Here is a 25025-nt window from a genome sequence, read left to right on the forward strand (position 1 = left end):
CTTGCAAAACATGTAAACTAATTTTTCAGCTCTGTCTGCTAATAATTTATTGCGAATTGTGCTATGAACATACTTGTACATACTCAATTTCTCTCAGAGCTTGAATTTTCTGCACATTGCTCCAAAAATTTCATTGCAAGAGGACATAGAGTCAAGTAATGCTCCCCACCATTCATCATCCACCACTTCCATGCAGATTGCTCTTTTTCCATCGACTGTATAAAATCATTCGCAAAAGGTCTTTCTTTCGGTTTGAATGCACTCATCTCTTTGATACAATCAATTTGATCCTGAACATTGGAGTAGAACATATTGATTACCTGATAAAAATCATTGACCACCTCTGTATTTGACATCAAATCTAAATTCCAATACTATGGATCAAGCATCTAAGCCATACTATAGAGTGGACTATGAGCGCTCTTCCACCTTGTATGAAAGTACCCCCATTTCAGCATAATTGACATGTGCATCCTGTACAAATCAAGCACTCTTTGTTGTTTCAAGATGAGCTTCACAACTTGCCACACTATGTCAATTATTTTGGCGAACCATGTAGTTTCTTCACTAGTATACCAATCTTTTAGCACCAAGTTTAAACTGTGCATATTGCAACCATTGGTGTAAATATGTGGAAAGGAATTTTTTATTATGTTACCAGCATTTTTATAATTCTTTGCATGGTCCGTGACTACTTGGAATGGCATGTTCAACACCAATTTATTTAATAATCAAGACCTCAACAATATATTTGCCAGTTTTAATAGCATTGGAACTGTCAATAGCTTTCATGAACATTTCTCCCCTTGAATAAACCAGCATAACATTGATCAAAGGTCTTCTTTGAACATTGGACCGACCATCACTAACAATTTTACATCTTGAAAGCGATATATTTCCAAGAATTATTTCAAAAACACTCTCTTTTACTTTGATGTAACATTTGTCCAAGAGATTATCTCGTATCGTGTGATACAAAGGGGCTAAAAATCCATGACTAAACTCACCAATTTTCTTCCATGCATCTTTCCAATGATGGCTGTCAACCATGCCTAATGCAATCCCGATGAAAAAAAATTCTTTTGCAAGTGCATTTTGTGCTTCTTCTAGCATCTGCATTTGAAAGCTTCATGGAGTGATCTTTGACGCATTTGCCCAAGCCCACCCTCATTGTGGCGCTTAAAAGAAACTTTGCTTGGCAGTTCAACTTCTTGCGCATATTGTTATGTAGTGTTGGTTGGTGTAACCACATGATTATCATGTTTGGTATATAACTTTGGATGCTCTTCACATGCATCCATAACAAATTTCTCTACTCATTGTCTCTTGCCACCCGTTTTGGCGAGCTCTTTTCTCAAACGCTTTGCAGCTGTGCAGGTACCTAAGGATGATAGCATTTTTGACAATTCTTTGTAAGGCTACCCAAAAAATGGTCCCTAATATGTGGAGCCCCGCTTTATTTTGTGGTGTAGCAAAATTTACATTGCCACTCCATATATCGATCACATATGTTGTGAGCAAACTTCCACTCTTTACTAGGGGCTTTTTTTTCTTTCCTGACTTCGTACCACTTGTGCCAACAGTTTTTGTATTTAAACTAAAAATTTTCATTAAGAAAGCAATCAAATTTACACATTGTGCGATTTGTAATGCACTCTTGTCAATCCACATATCGATCCCATATGTTGTGAGCAAATTTACACATTGCAATGCACTCTCTATCTAACATTATGCATACAATAAAGCTATGAATTTTTCAATGCAATTACTAATGTGGGGATTAGTTTTACACCCTCTGTGATTTGCAGACAATAAGACATCTAAAAACTTCACATCGTTCATATATATATATATATATATATATATATATAGAGAGAGAGAGAGAGAGAGAGAGAGAGAGAGGTTTAAGGTTTTTTAATTTGCTCAATTATTTTCACCTGCAACAAAGAATAGTCAACTTATACATTGAAACGATAATAATTATTTACAAAACACAAACAAAAGAAATAATATATATGACTTTAATCTCACGAGCTCGCGCGACTTGCCTACGGCGGGTCTCGCTCGCTCTTACCAAGAGGCCAATCCTATCTATTTAAGTATCTCAAGCTCACTCATGAGCACACAAAGAAACACTCACTATATCTCTCTCAGGTCGCTATTCTCTATACAAATGGAACACTAGTAGATAGCCATTAAAAAATACCTTGGTTGAATTGATGAAGAACTTATAAACCCAAAACAGTGAGACCCTCTGTCGCAAACTAAAGAAGAACCCAGGTAGAGCTGAAAGGGAAATAAAAAAGTGGTTCACATTTTGAGATCTTCAAAGTCTCTCTCTCTCTCTCTCTCTCTCTCTCTCTCTCTCTCTATCCCCCCTATTGCTTGCTTTATTCTCAACTTATCCTAAATCATCTATAATGCTATAAACTATAAGGCATGATTTGCCTCGAGAAACTTGAAAGGGAGGATATGTGGAGGGGCGTTTCTAATCATCGACAAAATATCTTGCCTTGTCTTTTGGATGACATCCCTCATGGAAAGGATAATTTTATTCCTAATCATGGAATCAACCGTAATTATAGCGCTTGAGCTCTCTTCACAACATCTTATGAATTAGCAACAGCAGTGCCTGAAAAAAACTTACTTTTAGAACCTTGAAAGACCTACTGAAGCTCCCATAAGTGTAAAGGTAAATTACTATATATTATATATTGCTTATCTTTTGGTCCACATCATTCATGGAAAGACTAACTATATATCTAGTCATGGAATCAACTTATGACCATACCTCTCCATCTTTCTTCACAACATATTTTGCGTTAGCAACAATACTTGACAAAAAAACCTCAGAATAATGTGAGCCTAAAGGAAACACCAAGCAAACACAATGTAGGGGAGAGAGAGAGAGAGAGAGAGAGAGAGAGAGAGAGAGAAAGACCGGCATGAAAAAAAAAATCTTCTAAAAACTTGAAAGACCTACAGAAGCTCCCATAATGTTAGAGGTAAATTGCTATGCCAATTATATCATATGTTGCCCTATCTTTTGGTCCATATCCCTCATGGAAAGAATCATTTTATTCCTAGTCATGAAATGAACCTCAAAATAGTCGCCCATCTTGAATGATACTAATTCAGCTATTATAATTTTGTCACCCTTATAATCTCTTCACCTTTTGCATGCCAACCTTGCGATCACCACCCCCTGCCTATTCGTTGCTCCCTCTTCCAATGCCATGTGGTATGCCTTAATATCCTTCCCCATAATAGAGTAGTATAAATATAGGAGCTTCTTGTGTGTGTGTGTGTGTGTGTGTGTGTGTGTGTGTGTGTGAGAGAGAGAGAGAGAGAGAGAGAGAGAGAGAAAAGTTCTCTCCAAATAGACTCAAAAAGTCATTTACATTCATGGCCCCGAGTACAAATAATAGAGAGAGAGAGAGACAAAACTTTAGCACTGTTTCTCAAACATTAAATGCTACATTTTATAAGGAAATCATACAGTTTTGACGATTGATTGAGATGCAAGCATATGGAGATTACATTGGAGCACTCACTTAGCCTCCTCTTAGCATAACCCCAAGCTTTGTCGCTTGGCATGTATTGGACATATCTGCCTTAAATGCATTCCAAGAGACAACATCCTAATAATGAAGATTATCCTGGTGCTTTTTTGAATGCACCATAGGTGGACATGTAAACCTAAGCATTTTCAAGGCATTGCAAATCAAAATTTGTTCTCTGAGAGCCTCAACTACAATTGCATCATCAATTAATTTGCGCATGTCAAGTATTCACATATGCCATGTGCCTTCAATATGAAAGCATAGCTGATTCATTTTGAGAGAATCATTTGCTTTGCATCGTATGAAAATATTGCCTTGCACATGCTAATATGTGCCTTGCAATGAGCACGCTCTCTGAGGCCAATGTGATAGGTGGGTAGCGGGGCCAACTGGAGGCAATGGGGGCGCTCATGATGGGGCATGGGAAGCACAGGGTCTGGTGATGCCAAGGACAGATGATGTCAGTGATAGTGCCACATGCTATGATCAGGAATACAAAAGAGGCATATGGTAAGGAGCGTAATCTATCGGCAAAGATGGGCACGCAAGGGGCAAGCAAAGCGAGCCTTGTGGATGGCAACGTGACGACCCAAAGGCCCATTGGTGTTCAGAGAGAGAGAGAGAGAGAGAGAGAGAGAGAGAGAGAGAGAGAGAGAGAGAGAGAGAGAGAGAGAGAGAGAGAAACCTTGGTGCAAGTTGTCAGCTACTACTCTGCGCCTCTCCATGCCTCCTCAATATAGCTGATAAAGGCTCCTCTTCTCAAGAAATGAGAAGAGCCTTTATCAGCTATATTGAGGAGGCATGGAGAGGTGCAGAGTAGTAGCTGACAACTTGCACCAAGGTTTCTCTCTCTCTCTCTCTCCTCTTCACCTTCCAGTAGCCCCATTGCATCACTTCGCCTCAACCTGCCACCTGATGGCTCTTCATCTTTCTATCTCCTGTAGACCGGCTTGGGGCCTTAATAAAGGGGAAAGATGATTCTTTTTGTCGAATGATGGTGTCGCACCTCATACGCTTGCCAATTTAGCCTCATAGGCCATTTAGGCTTTTGGAGGCATTAATAACACATCTCTCTCTCTCTCTCTCTCTCTCTCTCTCTCTCTCTCTCTCTCTCTCTCTCTCTCTCTCTCTCTCTCATGCGCACACATACTAAACCCTTTACGTATGCTTACAATGGCCATAGAGGTTCGAGCAACAACATGCAGTAACTTAACCCCAACCTAGCATAGGAGCAGCTGAAGTGCCAGTCCCTAGCGCTTAGATAGCCTCAAAAGTGAAACGGGAGGCCCGCGTGTCTTGGAAGGAGGCAGGTGAGAGAGACAGCATGCCAGAGAGAGGGAGGGAGGGAGGGAAAGAGGTAGTGTTCGAAAAAAATGTGTCTTAGCTTAATAAATTTCTAAACTGTCGGTTGAGAGCAAGGGAAAAAAGAGAAATTCCAACCCAAAATAGAGAAAAATAGTGCAAAAACCTGAAAAAATAACCTAATTTTCTAAAATTTCCTCTTGACAATCAAGGAAAGAAATTTTGTATATCTTGAAATATGATTTTTCCCAAACATTGGAACGAGGGATCCGCTAGCATGAGGAGGCGTGTGAGTGTGTGAAGAGAGCCGATGGACAGTGTGTGTGTGTGTGTGTGTGTGTGTGTGTGTGTGTGTGAAAGAGGCAGTGTTCATGAAAAATGTGTCTGAGCTTAATATTGTGCCGTTTTCAATCTCTAAAGTGCCGGTTGAGAGTAAGGGAAAAAGGAGAAATTTTGCCCCAAAATAGAGAAAAATAGTGCAAAAACATGAAAAAAGAACCTAATTTCTAACATTTCCTCTTGGGAAATTCAAGGAAAGGAATTTTGTATATTTCAAAAATGAATTTTGCAAGATCAGTTTCTATACCCACTTTTTTAACTAATAAAAACTTCAAATTGTTAAGGTGAGCATGATCAATATTTCTAAATTCACCCATTTGCATGTGTTGAGGTTCTCTCTACAGTGTGGATAATGTCCCAAATCTTTCAGCGAAATACAAACCCTCCTTCAGAAGCGTTGCTAGCTCTCTTGGTGAGAGGAAGACTAATTGGCTGCATTTATACCTCAATTTCGTAAATAAGAGAATCCAATATATCCATTGTGGTATAAGGCTTAAAGCTAGACACTAAATCGCCTAAGTTAGCAAATAGAGAAGACAGCCCAGGTGCTTTCCAAATAAGCAACTAAAAACTGATTACAATGCTCTTTCTTTTTTATGCCTAGCTCTGTAAAGCCATCTTTGAAATTACTCAAAGCAACAAAGGGAAAAAAAAAACCAAAAGACAGAAATTACTGTATAATTCTTTTCCAAGCACTACAATCACCCATAATATAAACAATTATTAAGTATTCGCTTTGAAGCTATGCTGGCCACCAAATTCTATGTTGTCATATAGTCAAGAATTTCCCCTTTTCGATGTGCAAGAAAACATTAACATCACCCCCCCAACACTTCAGCAGTCCCATTCAAGGTATGCTTCCCTCCAAAATCTACAGTTTCATAATTTCCCCTATACCTCTAACATAAGTTGCATCAAATTGCTTGTAAGCCCTTCATTGATTTCCATAAACTATGCCTTTTATAAATTAGCAATCAGTGTTGATTTCATCCCTACTGTAAATATTACCCCTAAGCTGGCTAGTTATATATTTTTATTAGTTATCTAGTATTGATAGGTATGGTGGAATTAATGTTATCCTTATATATATTCCCCAAAGTAAAGAAAAAATAGAGCAAAAACCTAGAAAAATAACCTAATTTTCTAAAAATTTCCTCTTGGCAAACTAAGGGAAGGAATTTTGTATGTTTCGAAGAATGATTTTTCATGAACGCTGGAAAGAGGGATCCGTTAGCATGAGGAGGCGTGTGAGTGTGTGGAGGGAGTTGCTTGACTCTGTGTGTGTGTGTGTGTGTGTGTGTGTGTGTGTGTGTGTGTGTGTGAGAGAGAGAGAGAGAGAGAGAGAGTTCCGCCTAGTGGGCTGCCATTTGCCTGTTCATCAGAGTGCCGAGTCGCACTGTCGACGCTTCAACTCCCATGCCCATCACTCCCGACATATGACCGTTATGACATTCGATCCATCCAATAGGGTTGCCAGTGGCTTGATGCTCTTCCTATCTCGCTCTCCAGCTCCCCTTTGGCCACGTGTGTTTCTTGAATCTGGTCTGCCGTAATAGAGTAACATAGATGCACCAACTATCTTTCACAATACACAATGCACTCTCTATCTAAACCAATGCATAAAACAAAACTATGAAATCTTCAATACAATTACACAATTGAGGACTACTTTTACCCAATCAGGGATTGTAGTCCCCCTTATGCATTCGATTCAATATATAAAAGCTTTTTTCACCCAATTAAGGATTATAGCTCTCATATTGTGCAGTGACAAACAATGTACATCAATTAAAACCTATTATGGTGTGAAATGCAAAACTTCAAGATCTATATATACCCAATACACTAGTACAAGACATCCAACCCTTGACAATCAACTCATTATTTAAATATGCTCATCTTCTAAAACCAACTTCAACCCCCTTATGGACCAGTGGCCTCGTCGCAATGAGCATGACTCTTCAAAGATTTAATTTGTTTGGCATCATACCTTTGCCTTTGGTCAAGGATTTAACTTTTGTCAAAAGTGGTTACCGTTTTAAGAATCACGTTCAGCCCCAAAAAAAGGACCGTGACTTTGTAACTTTAGGTCAACTCACAAAGAGAAATAATTGTGCTCGACGCTAAGATACACTTCCCATGGATTTGGTTAATCAAAATGCCAAAGATAATAGATTTTTTACTATATACATGTAAGCATGTCGGGCTTTACTATTTTCTTGGCGGTCTCGTCGGGCTTTTATAAATGCCCGGCGGCCCCACTTGGAAAATAAAAAAGCCTGATGGGCTTACTAGCTCTAGTGGTTTTTGCAGGTTACCATGAGAGTCACGTCAATATGTAACGCAATCACATCTTATTCATGTGTGATATCTCACGTTATTAACATAATCATGTGGTCGTGATCACATCAGCGAAATCCCTGCTTTGCACATTTTCTATGGGTGATATCATCTTCTCCGACCTTTTCTCAAAATAAATGCATATCCAACAATTTATCCTCAACACCTGTTGGTGGTTCCTTGAATTCGGTCTAGGTGGACCCCATTTTCTATGCCAGAGGAGTCGTTTGTGATAGGAGCTACAAAAAATTGTTTGTGGGTTGCCAGCACTATAGATATTCTTGAGCTTCAAGAGCACCACTTTTGGGAGAGCCTTATTTGGTAGTCGTTACTGTGAGACTTTTTGGTCTGATATGCTACTGTTCATGGGGCTGAGTTGCCAGCTTGGGAGCACCTATGTATGACTTTGAGGATCTCAAATGCAAGTTTTGTATGGCCCTCAGATAGGGAGCGTGAATCAAGATAGATTGTTTCTACTCTAGTAACCACATCTATGACATGGTTAGTTCAATATGCGTTTTGGTAGGGAGACTACTTTTTCAATCATGCGCTCGTGATTCTTACTGTATTGAATAGACAAAGGAGTGGCAATATCATGCTACACAAGGGATTTTGTTGGATATGGAGCTCAAAGAGCAGGTTGTGGTGCTTTGGAGAATGAGTATGAACTCAGAGGGGTACCTTGCTACCAGAGCGGCCACTAGCCTTGTGGAGCTTAGTCGTTGTTGGATATGGAGCTCAAAGAGCAGGTTGTGGTGCTTTGGAGAATGAGTATGAACTCAGAGGGGTACCTTGCTACCAGAGCGGCCACTAGCCTTGTGGAGCTTAGTCGTTTCTTCCTCCAAGAATTGGCAGCTCACTTGGTTGTGATCAAGGAGGAGGAGAAGGGGCTCCGACAGGGCATCACTTCCTTACAGCAGATGTAGGAGCATCACCCAGGTAGTCCTTCGATGGAGGAGCAGATGCAGCAAGCGTAAAGGGAGCTAAAGAGATGCCTGCTAGCATGAGTGAGGGTTTGATATATCTTCTCCCCAAGGAGGGACTTTCGGATGAAATTCCACACTGACGACCCATCACCGTTCTCAACTTAGCCTACAAAATGTTAACAAAGACTTTTGAGTTTGAGAATTCAACCACTACTTGAGAGAATCATACATGAGACACAGGCAAGCTTTGAGCATAGCATCCTTGACAATATTTTCACCTTTTAGGAGGCGAATGCTCTGGATCGTCTCCAACGAGAGCATCTTGTGGTACTCCTCCTTGATTTCGAGAAAGCGTATGACAAAGTTGATTGGGGCTTCCTTGAGGGCACTATGCACGAGATGGGATTTTCATATGCATAAATTAGGGGAGTGGTGTAAGCTCTCTACTGGTGTGCACACAGTCAGATGCCATTGGCAAGGGAAAGAGGGGAACGCTTCATGCTCACATAATCGGTTTGATGGGGTTGGCCTCTTGCCCCCTTCCTATTCCTTTGCTATACTAAGGTGATGAGAAGCTTTTTGACCTCGCAAGAGGTTGGTTTGCATGGGCTGCAGCTACCTATTTGGGGAGATGAAATTTTGGACGTTGAGTTTGCTGATGACTCTGGTATGTTTCTGGAGGGCCGGGAGGCCAACGTGCATAGGTGTGAGTAGTCTCTTAGGTGTTCTGTTGTGTGTCGGGAGCATTGGGCTTTCTAGGTTGGTAGTGCTCCCACACTTGATTGGTCACCTGGAGAGGGCTTTAAATGGATTCTCCAAGGACACTAGTACATTACTTGGGCTGTTAGGTTGGGTTGGATCTCTCGCAAGAGAAGAAAATTGCTTCTCTCCTCCTTTCCATCAAGAGGAAACTGCTCCGTTGGAGTTCAGCACAACTCTTGTTGGCAGGGCTGTAGTGGCCAACTAGGTGCTTCTGACTACTATGTGGTACATCACATCTTGCTGAATTTTCTCGAGTTCTTGCATCAGCCAGCTGGAGAGTCGAGAACTTTTCGTGGTCAGGGAGAGACACAGTTGGCTCGAGCCAAAGTCTCCTAGCAGATCATCGCATGCTACTAGATTTTCTCGAGCTCTTGCATCAGCCAGCTAGAGAGGTTGATCGAAAACTTTTTGTGGTCAAGGCAAGACCCACAATTGGCTTGAGCCAAAGTCTCCTGGCAGTCATCACTTTACCTTGCTCTCAGGGAGGATTGGGGATCATCAACCTAGCACGACATAGTAGAGCCCTCCTTGGGAAGCTTGTTTTCAAAGGTCTTCTTCCAAGGGAGGAGCCCTGGAAGGATTTGTTGCTACACTAGATTCGTACTCGGGTCCCATAGACTGGTGGCCCATAGAGCCCTTCCAATAGCTGGATTTTCACAAAGGTGCACAAACTAGGCATGAGCAAGAGATGGGAGGACTGCTTTGCTGCGAGCCTGCTTTAGTCTTGGGAGCAAGTTGCAGAGTGGCCTAGAGCAACACCAATCCGCATGCATTGAGAAGCATTTGAAACCATTGGTTTGGAACCCTATGATTAGTACACAACAATGAGGCCACATGGTTGGTAGCAAACCTCACGTCTCTTAGAGTCCCATGGCACAAGGTCCAGTTTGCACTAATGGGAATTGCTGCAGTTTAAAGTGCTTGTTGAGGAGATTTAGAGCATTCAACTGCGAGACATGAGGGAGGTGCAGAGCATGTGTTAGGATATTGTAGAGGCTATACCTGTAGAGTGGCACACCCCTCTTGAGCTGGTAGTTCCCTACTGGATGAGAGCTTTCACGCAACTGGCGGACCTCATTTCAATTAAGTTTTTCTCAGATAGAGGTTCTTCCATGTTCTTTGAGGTTCAGAGAGGGTCGCCTCCACAGAGTCATTGCCAAGGCGCTACAGTTGGCTGAGTGTTGTTTTCAGTGGATCTGAGTTGTGGGCATCAGTGGCAGGACTTGTATCATAGACCCCGACCCATCAAACCTTGAGCTAGGACACTAGCCGCTATGGGCTTGGGAAAGCCGTCCTTTGGTGGGAGTGTAGTGGGACCCGGGAGAGTGGTGTTGGCCGGATTTCTTCTCTAGCTGATCATTTGGGGGGGGGGGGGGGTGGGGGGGGGGGGGGGGGGGGGGGGGGGCGGGTCTTCTGACTGGGTCGCCACATACTGACATCCACTGTGGTTGTTGCATCCTTCCATATCCTGATTTAGCCATCATTGTGCATATATTACCTTTTCATTGGGAGAGTCTCCCCACATCTTGATGTAGCTCTCTGTAAATAACAGGGGCAAGTTGTAGCCCATTGGACAGCTTTCTTAACTAATGGAAGGATCTCTCTCTTGCAAAAAAAAAAAGGATAAACAGCAACAAAGAACCATTGAAACTAAAGCTCTAAATTATACCTTGATAAGAGATCATCCGTATAAATGGGGTAAGGACACTTTGCTTGTGTGCGAGTGACAATGAATACATTCTAATTTTATAACAAACACATGCATGACTAGCAACTCGACACTTTTTAGCTAACACTACTACATGGTCAATCATGATGACTAGAATGTGGTGGCCCACTCTATTCTTGGACACCAAAGAGTAAGTAAGATGATGTGATGCCTGCCAATGGACACAAATACTCCAAAGAAGGGTGGGAGCATGACTAGAATGTGCTGGCCCACTCTATTCTTGGACACCAAAGAGTACGTTAGATGATGTGATGCTGCCAATGGACACAAATACTCCAAAAAAGGTGGGAGCATGAGCCTTTACCAAATGGGACATTGACTTTGTGGGACCAATCAACAATCAACATATAAAACTCAAGCTCAGTACATCATATTTGCAATGGATTACTTGACAAAATCAGCTGGCAAAAAATTCGTTTGAAAAAATGAAGCAAGGTCTACGGTTTGATTTCTGTTATACCATGTGTTTGCATGATACAACCTTTTGATCAAAATAGTTAGTGTTCGAGGTACATATTTCTTGAATGAAATGATTGAAAAAATTTTATCAAACAAAGTCTTGAGTTTAGTCTTCACAAAGATTGTCAACTCTAGAAAAGTTGATTAAAAAATGCATTTGTGGTCGGCTTCATGTAAAAAACTTCCTTTAAGACAACCTCATTCAATGAAGTGTTTGGGTTGGATGCCAATATTATTGCTTATGGAATTCCTCTTGAGATTACACATCAACATAAATGGATGGGTGATCTGTTACTTATGTACTCGTTGAAATACTGCATCCGTAACACAAGAAGTTTTGGACAAATTCTCACAATAATTGCCACATTGCGACTTATCTCAACATCATGAGCTTCTGTGAGTGAGGCATCGTATACCTAGCTAGGTACGATTGGGAGCAAGGGACCACCGGCGCGGTGGGGGGGGCGATGGTCCCCTGCTCCCAATCCTGTATGCGGTGCCTCTCGAGCAGAAGCTCATGATGTTATGCAGTGTATGCAAAACATTGAAAAAGACTATTTTTCTACATGAGAAAATTTCCAAATCTTCTTGTGCATGACCCCAGGAAGTACAAGGCAATTCCATATTGGGATCCTTTGTCAGTTTATAAAACTTTGGAAGGATTGGACAGACTCTCTTTTCCTCTGAGTGATTTTCTGTATGAACACAAACCACAATGCTGTCACAGAAAAGGTATCACAAGTAGCAAAGTTTCTTGCATAGACATGCAAGGAACCAAAAAACAAAAAATGGATGACACAAGGCTCTGCTCCAAGCAATCCGATGCACCTTTGTTTACCTAAAAAACAACCTTGACCGACAACCCCAAAACAACAACCTTCAGCAACCAAAACAAAGCAGAGTCGGTTTTAACTCATCAACAGAAGCCCTTGAACAATCATTCAAAACCCATCTCTTTATCATGTGCATTGACCGTCACTACATGGTAGAGCCAACCATGGCCATGCATACATGATTTTTGTTAGAGGGAGAGAGACGCACATTAATTATAAAGAGATTAGGGCATATAGCTTGGCATAATAAGGAAGTCGACATTTTGAGTTTCTTGGCACTTGCCACTACACAATTAACGATAACTCCAAATTTTTATTTATCAAGCTAAGCAAAGTACAAGGGCCAAGGGAGAACAAGAAATGAGTAAGTTCCTATAAAGGGTGTAAATAATAAGCCAAAAACTGTCGAAAGTATCCAAGCAATGAAGGACAATTGGATGATCAAAAGTTTTGAAAAGGGTTGGAAGCCATATTTTTAGTCAAGTAGGTGTGATTTTGCTCATTTTTAATTGAAATAAAAGTTTGAACAAGATTAAGTTGAAAGATTTATTTTTTAATGATTAAAATAAAACATTGAAACAAACTTCAAACACCAAAACTCGAAGTCAACTAGTGAAAGAATGAAGAAGATCGAACAACTTTTGAAATTCCAAGGGAATCATAGATACACCATAAATGTGCAGAGATATGATCAAATGATAGGTCACACATCACATGCTTCCTAGTTCCATCTCATCAATCAGATGGGGCATTCAATACTCAGGGAATCCCACTAAAGGTTAAAAACAGTACAAACACCAAAGGATTTTAATGCAGAAATCATCTAATGCAGCATAGAATTTTCCACGTCAATTCTATACACGTTTTCAGGAGACAAGTGAGATTCTCATGCTGATAGATGCAGCGAAATGAGATGGCACCATATTACAATAAAAGGCTGGTGTGCTGATATGATTAGATTGCAAACAGGTGCTACTCTAATTTGGGGGAAAAAACCTTGTAATACTTATAGAAGGTCCACCCGTTAACTTAAATGAACAGAGAAAAGGGCTTCCTTATCATTTCTCAATGCTTCAAGTAAATTGGCAACAATGATCATTGGAACCAAAATGTCATCAATAGAATAGATAGAAATAGCACTAATTCATATGTGTTCTACACATGGTAATACCATTATTTATCATTCTCCATTATAATTCTCAGTATCCACTTTGCAAATCCAATATGCTGATCATCTCAATGCATAGAAATCATGCAAAACTGCCCTTCACAAAAAACCTCCATTTATTTCTTTCCTTCTAAATGGAGGACAGATTTTTCGAAGTGTGTGTCCAAAGTAGGCTTTGTGATTTTTTCACCTTCTTTGGCAGGTACAGGTGGCTTGGAACACTTGAAGCCCTTCAAGACCGAACCCAGCTGGGGTGCTCCACGTCAAGAGAACTGCAAGTAACTCTCAAGGGTTTCCTTCAGCAGGCTCAATAATAAACATATTGCCAGAGCTCTGAATACAAAAAGGCTCAACCCACGTGAGTGGGCCCCTTTCGGTTTATATTTTATCTGAATTGAGGAGCGAGCATTCCGTGTCTGAAGTGACAACATAGCCGATGAGCTTTATAAGATTTACAAAATGTGCTACAGCTCACAGTCAATCAGAGAAGGAAGAAATGTTCAAAGGAGCCGTTGTTGAGGTGATATAGGATGAACATTCCTCTTCTCAAACAAGATATGGTGGTACTTGTCAACAGTAAGTATCTATTTGCGGCTTACAAGCTCTTGAAGAGAATGTCATGAGATTGTTTACATCTCCTATTACACAGTGTGTGAGAAACAACAAGCATAACAAGTCGAGCAAACTTCTTACAATGGCAATGGCATAAGAATCAACTGCAATCTTACACATCTATGTCCACAATCAGCGCAGTATCTTTCTTGCACACCTCAAAGTCTTTTATATACTTTTTACCCCGAGCATCTTCAAAAGTGACAGTATAAGTACCATGGTACCCTCTAAAGCCAAAGCAGCCCCCTTCATCAGTCTTCCCCACTTCTTGTGTTAGCCATTCTCTCTTCAATGCTAGTAGCATCTTACCTGCCTCATTGACGGTTCCATCAGCATCCACCAAATGTGCATTCTGCCTATGCATGGCAGCCTCCATAAAACCCCACAGCATAAAACCCTCTACAGCTGGATGCGCAAATGCCTCCCGCAGTACAACTTCCAAGTCTTCACTCCGCAAGAACTCATTTGCAGACTCTACGTCAACCTCTGTGAACCAGATGGGGAGCCCTGCCATAGCCAGCTTGTCCAATTGATCTGCTATAATTGTACCTACAGGAAATGTAACATGTCCTTGAACACCAATACCACCAACCGGAGCACCCATTGTCTGCAGCTCTTGAATCTGACAAATGTACTTCTCAGGAGAAGAGCATGCATCACACCCATCGACAACATGGTAATCGTTGACAAAAAGCTTCACCGAAGGATCCAGCTGTTGAGCTAGCTGAAACATGTAGGGTATAATCTGCGGACCCAAGCGAGATTTGTAAAAGGATCCATGCAGCATCTCATTATTTACATCATAGTGAACAAACTTTCCTTGAAAGCGTGAAACAAGGTCAATCAGGCGATTCTGCACACATATAGCAAGCTCACTTTCACTTAGCTCCTTTACCCAGTCTTGAACTGCATCATCTGCCTCCCAAAAGATGCAGTGACCTCTCATGCAAACACCATGTTGCAAGCACAAATTGCAGAGCTCATCTGCCTCTTTGTAGTTGAACTTTTTGCGCTCCTTTTCTGTCCAATACCATTTCACTTCATTCTCAAACACGGCCCAGTTGAAATTGGCAAAGAAAAATTCCATGTAAGAATCGTTTTTTGTGCTGTAGCTGTTAATACAGCAACCCAAAGGAAAGGTATTTTTTTTCTGCTCAATCTTCACAGAAACCTGTGAAACAGGACGTCCCTTTTTATCTTTCAATTGAATGATAGTGTCCTGCTTCCGAACCTGTACCAACAAAGCAAGGGGAATTACTTGATGTGATTGGATAGGTAATGTGTTGATACAAAGCTTTGGTATTCAATCCTAATACAACTTTGAATGCTTAATAAGCACTTCCTTACGCCCTTCAAAGGAGAGTGAATTAGGTGAAAAACAAGAACAGTTGCTCATTTTGAATGCATTGTGAGGCAACAGAGAGTTACATGCACACACAGGTTACAAATCTCAAAAAGAGCTTTTACAATGCTTCAAAAACCCACGACTCTAATCAGAAATTCAATCCTACAAACCATTACTCAAGGCATGAACAGGAGATAAAGTGTTTGTGCAAAGAAATTTAAGATTTATAGCACTATTCATACAGGTCTTCTTCTGCACAAAAGAATGCATATGAGCATGCACAGAAAGCGGTTATCTTTTGGGATGCACTTCTGTTTCAAGCTAGAGAAGAAATTTTACGTGTAAACATAATGCACCTTTTCAGTTTGTTCCTTCAATTTGTCGAATCGAGCTGGTCTGTCAACTGCAAATACAATAAGATTAGCCACCATCAAGTCTACATTTGCGGAGGGGCCCTGCACATAGAGCAGCACATCGTCTGGTTTCTTCTCAAAGCGGAATGAACCTGTAATCTCTCTCCAAGTAGTCAGATCTCCTTCAATCTCCCCTCCATTCACCCATTGGCCATCCACACCTAGGGTTACACTTACCTTCTGAGGCCCAACCCCACCATAACCTATCCTGACCCATGCTGATACTTGGTATGTAGCAAAAACTTTGACCTTTGCACTGATGTTCTGTGAGGGGCCCTCCCAAATATATTTACGGTTCTTGGCAGCTACATAGTTCCCTGTTATTGAGATAGAGCTGAGAGTGTCTCTCACAGCCCTAGGAAGGACTAGAGGAGCCCCAGAATCCAAACTTAGGGAGCATTCGCCAAGAGGAGTCCAACCTTCTAATCCACTTGAAAAATTAGAGTTCTCCACAATATTCAACCCAAACTTAGGATCCTGCGGAAGACAAAACAGATGAACTGACAGTTTTAATAGATCAAAACTTTACTAATGCTGCTCTGCATGTCATACACAGGCAAGATGATTATCTTAAACCCTCTTGTTTACACATTTGTACAAGGGCTTCTGCAGAGAACATGGATTTCTGCATATGTAATTTAGGGTCTAGATTATATTGAAAATGTTTTGCATCATAATCAAGTTGAACCAGGCCTTGCTTCCATAGGCATTCCCCATCTCTTTCTCACAACTCAACTCAAATTTTGGGTCTCAATTCATCACTGAGCACTCATCCCAAGTTATCACCATACATCACTTCCGCTGCACATTACATTGGTATCAGAGCTCTTGACAATGTTCTGTATCAGCACTCGAGAAAAAAACCTCTTAGCTTTTTTTTTATCAGCACCTGCCCCGGACATATTAGCCACTCCCACACTTAAACCATCGTGCATCGAGCACACTCTCGTCTTCATCGTTTTGTCTTAAGGGCCATTAGGCCACAAAGAACCACTTTTTTTTTTTTGTGCTTGTTTGAGATTGCACATAACCCAAGACCACTCGGACTTGTTGATCTCTCTAATCTGTGTTTTTGAAGAGTGGCAAATAGCCCAGAAAAGAAGGGCATGTCCAGCCTCCCCTTGTTTCCCTTTTTCACTCGTGAGAGCGGACCTTGCACATTGCGACAAGCCAATCGACGTGAGGTGGGAAAAAGCAACCTCTATGTGAGTGCAAGGCCGCGAAGGGGTGCACCCACAAGGAGTTAAGCTTGGGTAAGAGAAAAGCCTTCTTAAACATAGATTGCAAGCAGTACCAAGAACCCTGAGTACCCAAGTATACCTAGATGAATCTAGGATAGGCCCAGATTCACCCTTAAAGGAAAGTGCAAGGTATAGACCCATGGTAGTCACCCACAAGACAATATAACCATCAGCTCCATCATGCATAGTATTGAATAAATACCACGACATCCCCACTAATGTCGTCAGTGCCCAATAGTGGGTGTAGAACTAGGTACTAACATATGCTCCCAAACACAACAGACACCACACACACACACACGTGAGCATACATCAACACAAAGTTCAGCGTACTAAGTTTCTGTCATGACTCCGGAGATCAAGGGCAAACTCTGCCATAATGAAGCCTAGCACTAAAAGAAGCATTAAATCGAAAAAATTAGCACAAAAAAGAGGTGGTTGATAGGGCATACACACCACAAAAGATAGAAAAAATTAGCACATTATCAACTACTCGTAACTCGGACGAAAACTTCATTTGCATGTCTGCTATACGACTAAAAAAGTATACCTAGATGAATCCAAGATAAGCCCAAGAACCCAAGTACCCTTGGGCCTGAGTACCTCAGTACTAAATGCATGGTCATCATCCGAAGTGGAATGGATACTTTGCGTGAAGGTGATGAGTCTGAAGTTTGAGAACAAGTCCCTACACCAGGAGGACCGTTTTTGGATCCTCTTCCATCCCTATCTACGCCACGTATTGCACCAAATTCTATGGAATGGGTTTGGTAAATTCCATGATGGAGGTGATGGTATAGCAGGAGACTCAGCAGGCCACAGCCAGAAGGGAAAGAAAGCTTAGCGAGCCAAAGCCAAAAGGGACAAGGAGGCTCAACGGGCAATTATGGAAAGGGAACGCATGGTTCAAGAGAGAGAACGCGAAGCTTATCGTGTAGTTGCTGAAGAAAAGAGGGTAGCTATACAGCTAGAGCATGATCAGGCACACGAAGCTCAACGCATAGTGGCTTAAGAAAAAAGGGTCACTGTGAGGCTAGAGCGTGAGGCACTGCGAGACCAACCCTTGCAAGACCTGGTCCTTCACGTGCTCTCTTCAAAGAGCGATCCACCCAAGGAGGCCAGTGAGTCATCATGTAGATCACATAGAGATGATGACTCCAACAATGAAGTCATTGAAAAGTTGATTTTCAGTAAGTATGATGGTAGGATGGATACATCGGTTATTTATTCTTGGTTGCATGAATTCAACGCTTATTTTGCTACTAACAAGAAATCGGTAAGAGTAAAGTTTTGATTGTTGCCATGTATTTTTCAAGAGATGCCATTAATTGGTATCAATCCTGGCAAGTCTTACAATTGGGTCAACTTCCAAGACAAGCTCAAGGCTCGTTTTATCCCACCGCAGTACCTTGATCGATTGAAGAGAATTGGCGAGGCCTCAAGAAACATGGGACTCTCGTTAGGTCTTTTTCTACCCGTATTTTGTAGATTGGTGTTCAATTGCGTAAGTCAGATGAGGATTGCACGGAGGCTTTCCTCTTTGGTTTGGACAAGTACATCAAATACGACGAGCAAGTTTTCAACCCTAAGGACTACAATGACGCCATCAAAATCTCTCTCGCACAGGAAATGAAGCACAACAAAGGTAAGCCAAAGGAGAACAAGTCAAGTATCCCGTAGAACCTTTAGAACCAACAGAATCAGTAGAATTGTAAGAACAATGGTAAGAATTATAGCACCTCTTCTTCTCAATCTTTTACTACACCTAGAGCACAAAACTCTCCACCTAACAGTGATAATAAAGGAAAGGCTAAAACTCAGGAAACTCCTAGTTTAGGAAGATGATGGGGTCTAGAAGGGCCTCTTTATATGCCATGAGATTATGGAGGTGATTAACATTTTGACAAATAGATGCATGCCATGTGTGCAAGAATGGTGGGTGTGTAAGAGAGGTGTAAGAGTGGTCAAAGAATACACTTTTCCCCCCAAAAAAGGGGGTGGATAACTTTATGATTTTTGACATTCCATAGCTCCTACATATGATCTCCGATTTCAGTGGAGATTATAGATCTGTAATGTACTCGCCGAGCTCTTTCCATAGATATGTTAGATGATATGGTTTTGCCTGCTAAATTTTATTTTGGGAAATTTTTTTGAATTCAAATAAACTAGCCATTTTGCTTGTTTGAATTCAAAAGTTGTCCTTTGATTGCTTTCTTAATACTAGAGGTTTGACTTCCTTAAACTGCCAAATAAAGAGGCCCTCCTAAACTCCATTCTCTTCCTAATGGACACCTGATGAAAAATCTGCTCAAGTAATAGTAGGAGGTTGGTTAAGTCTTGAAGAACAAACCGAGTATGGAAAGCAAGGAAGATGTTGTGTCACATTAAAGGTCACAGATTGTCCTAAGCACCCACACAACCCACATCTTCAGTTAGTGTCATAAATGAGAAAATTAATGTGCCCTAAGTTTCTAATGATCATCTAGATGAGTCTCTCAGAAAGTGTTATGGTCATGTAAATAGTCAGCGCAATGCAATCTTCTTTGATCTTGGCAATATGCATGATATGATTAATGATTCTCTTGTGAAGAGCACGCATTTAGGAAGCTCGTCCAATGGGCTCCATTGCCTTTCTAGATTTTCTCCTGGCATGCACTCTTCCATCATGCATGAGCGTCCTAAAGTAGCAATCTCAGTTCAAGACGTAGATAAGTTTGTGGTTTCTCCTCTCTCTGGACGTGATATGATTTTTGGGATAAAGTGGTTTCGCGTGCTTGATCTGTAAGAAATGTGAAATAAGTAGACTCTCGTAGCAAGGATAGTAGAGAGAGATACGATGCAAAGTAGATTAGTGGAAAATCGAAATTTAGATTAGCACTATTACAAAGTGATGGAGTCATCCACCCATGCACTCTCAAGATAGAGCTAAGATGGCGAAATAGAAAACTAGAGCTAACAAAGAAGAATACAAGGGTCCTTGGCACCCCTTTCGGTATTTCTTTATATTATTTGAACTCAGTACAATGCCGGTACTCCAGACTCTGCACCTCCACGCGGGAGCGTGCCGAAGACACAGCCCTCTGCACATATTTAAAGGTCCTTGGCCTATGAGGAGCGGTTTACATGGAAAGCTTCAATTCTAAAAGCATCTGGACCAAAAGCACATGCTGAAAATCAGCCAACATGATTTTAGGAAATCCGTACAATCTGCCACGTGGCACTGTAGCGCAAAACGCAGCCGTCCGTACAACTGCCTCCTCATCATGCTATTCGCAAGAGATTGAGTGCGTGTATGTGCAATCCTCCTTTATTTTAATGACTTTAGGTCCCCTGGGCCCCATCGAACGGGGTCTCATAAGTTGGTGGGAACTCTTCTTTAAAAATAGGCCACTCGGTAAGACTTTGCAAGTTGGTGAAACTTCTTCTGCTGCTTCTAGGGTTTAGGCTTGTCGGCCGAGATCTGCAGGTTGGCTCCGTTCTTCAGTGGCTTGACACGTCAACAATTTGTGACTCTCTCTCTCTCTCTCTCTCTCTCTCTCTCTCTCTCTCTCTCAGGTGCCTCTTCCGTGGTCATTCGTTGTGAGCAGAGTATTCCTTCTTTGTCATTAATCTCTGACTCTCATGTTTTGGAAGGAGATAAAACTTGTAGTCCAATAGCATCTCTCAGTACACACTCACAGAGTTCCAAAAAGAATCAGTCAATGCATGAAAAGGAATCTCTCTCTATCATTGATTCTCTAAGATATGAGAAGCATTTTGTGTATAGTAGAGATTTCAATGTCAGTATTGGCCATCAAGTCCTCAAGTGGCTCTAGTCCATGCCTAGTGCATTTTGGAGCCACTGTAAAGCTAGATGGTCCCAGTCTATTAGAGCAATTTGGTGGTTTGATTAATTGTGTTCCTAATAAAGCTAACCCAATTGAAGATAGGTTTAGTCACGAACAACAGATCTTGGCTCTAACATCGAGGTCCACAATACCCATTCACGAAGTATCTCTTGATAGCATTAAAAGTCAATATGCATTTTTCGAGTCTCTTATTCGTGACGGTCTCTTGTATCTTCAACACCGTGTTTGTGTGTTACTTCTCATAAGAAAGCCATATTGTACCATCCACATGATTCACTCACGGGTGAGCATATAAGGATGAAGATCACCTGTTGCATCGGGAAGTGACTTGGGAACTTTTAAAACTTAAAAGTTGAAGGGTTTGTTTTAAAGTTTTAAAAGTAAGTGTGCCAAGTGGCACACTCACTCATGCAAGCTCTCTCCCTCATCTCCTAGCGGTCCCTTCTCTCCCTCCTATCTATTTAAGAGCAGCACCCCTCTCTCTCGAGAGGTTGGCAATGCTCCTACCCCCCCTAATGTGAGCGTGCTCTACGTAGTGGAGCTCTCCATAAGAGCTTGAGAGCAGCCCCTTGTGACATATGTGGTAGCTCCGAGCCCCCATTGTCTACTCTTAGAGCCATAGCCACCTTCCTGAGAGGTTTTGTCGCGAGAAGTTGCAATAGAAACTCTCTTCCTAGAGTGTAATGGGTGTAATTTCTCTGTTTTCAGCCCCTAATCATCTCAAATAGGGCGATTTCAGCAGAGCACTCAAAGAATTTCAGTCTTCTCTACTTACCCTACGCATACATAAAGTTTGGTGCAATTCCATCAAGAAAAAGGCCTCGGTTTTGACATTAGAAAGTGCACAGGTAAGTATTTCAGGTTATGCGCAGAAAATTACAGCAAGCGTATGTGTGCGCATTTTGCATGTTTCTCTCTCGTGTTCATTGCAGGAATGATTAAGTATGAAGGGAACCAGTTAGCGGAAGATAGACTCTCTTCTATATGAGCTTCTGATAAGGTTTTTTGGAAGATAGACTCTTGTTTAAGAGAGCTTCCAAGGATATTCTGGAAGATAAGAGTCTTTTATTTAAGAACTTCCAAAAGGTCTCTCAGAAGAGGAGAAATCCCCTCTTAGCAAATAGAGAGTGGATATACTTTCTCAGTCAATAGCATGAATAGAACAAGAAAGAATTGAGGATGGGCGTTTGCCCCATTCCTGTGCTTGTAAAAATTCTCCCTTAGTAATAAAGATATTCTCTTTATGAGGGGAACCAGCCCATCTTCTGGTCCCCAATGATGTGTCAAACTTTTCTCTCAGTTCTCAGTTCTCTTGAGTATATGAATTCCATTTAAATGTTAGTTTACGCTTCCGTCTATGTGACAATGAAAATCCAAAAGTAGAACGGGGATCGCAAACAGGCATGGATTGCCATTCTCTGTTACGGATACTCACATCTAAAACACGGAATGGGGATATCAGCTCACATTATCTCTCTCCCACTATTCATGGAGGAGACATCTATCTTCAGGTTTTTTTAATTGGGATTCCAAGGCAATGTTTTGTATGTGATAGAGAAGCCCATGTTACAAAAGAATGCACCCGTCGAGGTTCAGGAGCAGAGATAGTAGACGTTTGGCCATGAAAGGGTTTTCAAAGCAACTATTCCTTTCATAGAAAAGACCCTGAATTCAAGGGAACAGACACAACACCTGAAACATGAATGGAAACCACGACTAATGATTATCCTGAAGATGTGAAGCCAACAGTTACTGGCAATGTGTAGGCAGGCACTCATTTGCGCAGGAAGAAGAAAAAGATGACTGTATGGAAAACCTACCTAGCACAAGAGAACATTCATAAAAGCACCTGAAAGCTAGCCCTACGAATGAGTTATTTCTTTTTTAACTAACCCGTATGATGGGACGTATAGGAGCAGGCTTTTTGGTACTGCACATTGAAAAGTGGTTGATAAGCAGATCAGTCCCAGCTGGGGGCCCCTCTATGTACGCAGTTGCTCTAGAAGGAGTTTGATTCAACAGCGCAATTCCTTTCACTTGAACCCATTTGGATGATGAAGCTGCAGCCCTATGATGGGAAAAATAAATCAGTTAGAATATAAGGAAAGATACAACTCAATGGACAAGGTAAAAAGAATGGTGCACTTGATTAGTTCTAAATGATTACTGGTGTATCCATCAGGTTCAGCAGAAGTGCAATAGTCAGTATTGGGTAGTTTATTGATAGGTTATAAATGTGACCTGAGCAACCATTAATAAGAACAGGCCAGGCACTTGATAAATACGTAATTTGATCAGAAGAGATTAAGAAAAATGCTTATTTAAGTCCTTAACATTAGTTGAAGAAACATAACAAATAGAAAAATTCACAAGTACGCTTCTCACCTGCAGAGAGTGATATAATGATCTTTTTGAGCTTCATCTTTTATCCAAAGGGTGGCTAGCACGTCTGCAGAGGACATCCCTCCACGGAGTCTGACAGAAGCAGAAACCTCATACTTCCTCTTGCCCTTGATTCGACCAGTTACATCTTGCTCAAGTCCTTGCCAGCTGCTTGTACGATTGGTTGCAAGAACAGTGTGCTTGGACAGACCATTTTTATCAAGAGTTGAGGAATCCAACAACAAAATCTTGCAGCCTTTACCATACCAACAGTCTAGCCCTTGCTCAAACTTCGGGTTCCGTAGCACAATATCCAAAGTCTCATGGGAGGGACTGCAACCTTCAATCTGCAAAAACATAGAAGATGGTTGGCCAGCTTGTGTATTGTAAGATTGAAGATTTCTCAAATATCATATAGTTTCTCACCTGCATGTGATCAAATTGCTGTCCCAGTTGCTCACCGAACTCTAATGATGTGCAAGGTCTAATATCAACATATTTAACAAGAAAATCTACACCAGGAGGAGGCCCTTCTATGTAAAAAATAGCCTTTTTGGGAACAGAAGTGAGTTGAAAATGACCTTGTAACTCTGACCAGCTAGAGTTGGAGGCCTTGATTCTGGAAATCAATAAAAACTGAAGTAGGATCAGAAAGAATAACTTTAGCGTTCACCTCACAATTATGTTTTTATTTTCCCGAGAAAAAGATCCTTCTATTAGTTAATGAAACTGCCCATAGGGCTACAACCACCTCTACAAGAGAGGGTTACAACAATCATGATGGGGAGACTCTCCCGATGAAAAAAAAAGCATATGTACAATGAGGCTAAATCAAGATATGGGAGGAGGGAAAAGCCACATAGGTGGACGGTAGTGCCATCTGAGCACACCTTGGACCATGGTGAAAAAAGGCCCAGGACGCAGAGTCGAAGGAAAGCCTCTCTGCGCTCCCGCATGCGGTCGGAGCTGCCCTGGAGTCTCTCGAACTACAGAGCTGTGGAAAGAGCTGGCATCAGCCGAAGAACACGAAGCCACACCAGCTGTGCCAAAGGACAGTCCCAAAAACAGTGACGCTGACTCTCCACAAGATGGTCACAAGCTGCACATGCGGCCGAGAGACCACTATGTACAAGCTAGCTCCCAACTATTGTAGCTCTGTGTCCAACAAACCACTGGAACAAAGTGACTCGCCTCGGCTGTCTGAAGTCCCACAACCTCTCCCAAAAAGCTGCCAAGAACTCAGCTGTGAGACCCTCCTCCTGCCAATGAGGTGGTGCAGCAGAAGTTAGAACGAGCCTCTCTCTGTGCTGCCAGTATGTGACGTCCCAGTCGAACAGTGTACTGAAAGAAAGGGACGCCTGGATGGTTTGCTGAGGAGAAAGAGTCCCTCCAAAGCCACTCTCCAGGATCCCACTGTACTCGTGCAAGTGGACAGCTCTCCCAAGCCCACAGTCTCCAGTGGCCAGTCTCAAGAGCTGTTGGGTCGAGATCTATGACACAAGTCCTCCCACAGATGCCCACCACTCGGATCCTCTGAAAACAGCACTGCCACTTGTGGGGCCTCTACTGCAACTCGGTGTAAGCATCCCTTGTCCTGTAGCTCGAAAAACAGGGAGGGTATGGTCTCTGAGCAAGCCCGAATTGAGATGAGAACCTCAAGTTGCGTGAAGGCCCCCATCCATCTGGGCGCCGCTAACTCGAGAGGTGTGAGCCACTCGACTGGTACTGCCTATGAGATGTCCTGACCCATGCTCTGCACC

The 25025-nt window shown here is 41.8% G+C and overlaps 1 protein-coding gene across 4 annotated transcripts in view; it reads right to left on the reverse strand.

Moving 5' to 3' along the window:
• Nucleotides 1-13325: 13325 nt before the first annotated feature.
• The window catches only part of LOC147436999 (endo-1,4-beta-xylanase 1-like), a 33431-nt gene continuing 21731 nt past the window's right edge, over nt 13326-25025 (reverse strand). For 3 of the 4 annotated variants that reach the window (XM_086486405.1, XM_086486407.1, XM_086486406.1), the window contains 5 exons: nt 23692-23884; nt 23269-23612; nt 22777-22951; nt 15735-16268; nt 13326-15264 (listed from right to left, as the gene is read on the reverse strand). In XM_086486405.1, the coding sequence (XP_086342531.1) occupies nt 14146-15264; nt 15735-16268; nt 22777-22951; nt 23269-23612; nt 23692-23884 (2365 nt within the window). In that variant the 3' untranslated portion in view covers nt 13326-14145. The remainder of the gene's footprint in view (nt 15265-15734; nt 16269-22776; nt 22952-23268; nt 23613-23691; nt 23885-25025) is intronic. The other variant, XM_086486408.1, reaches the window with a different exon arrangement.

Source organism: Adiantum capillus-veneris, chromosome 17 (assembly GCF_014529385.1).
Source record: "Adiantum capillus-veneris isolate H3 chromosome 17, ASM1452938v2, whole genome shotgun sequence".
Classification (NCBI taxonomy): Eukaryota; Viridiplantae; Streptophyta; class Polypodiopsida; order Polypodiales; family Pteridaceae; genus Adiantum; species Adiantum capillus-veneris.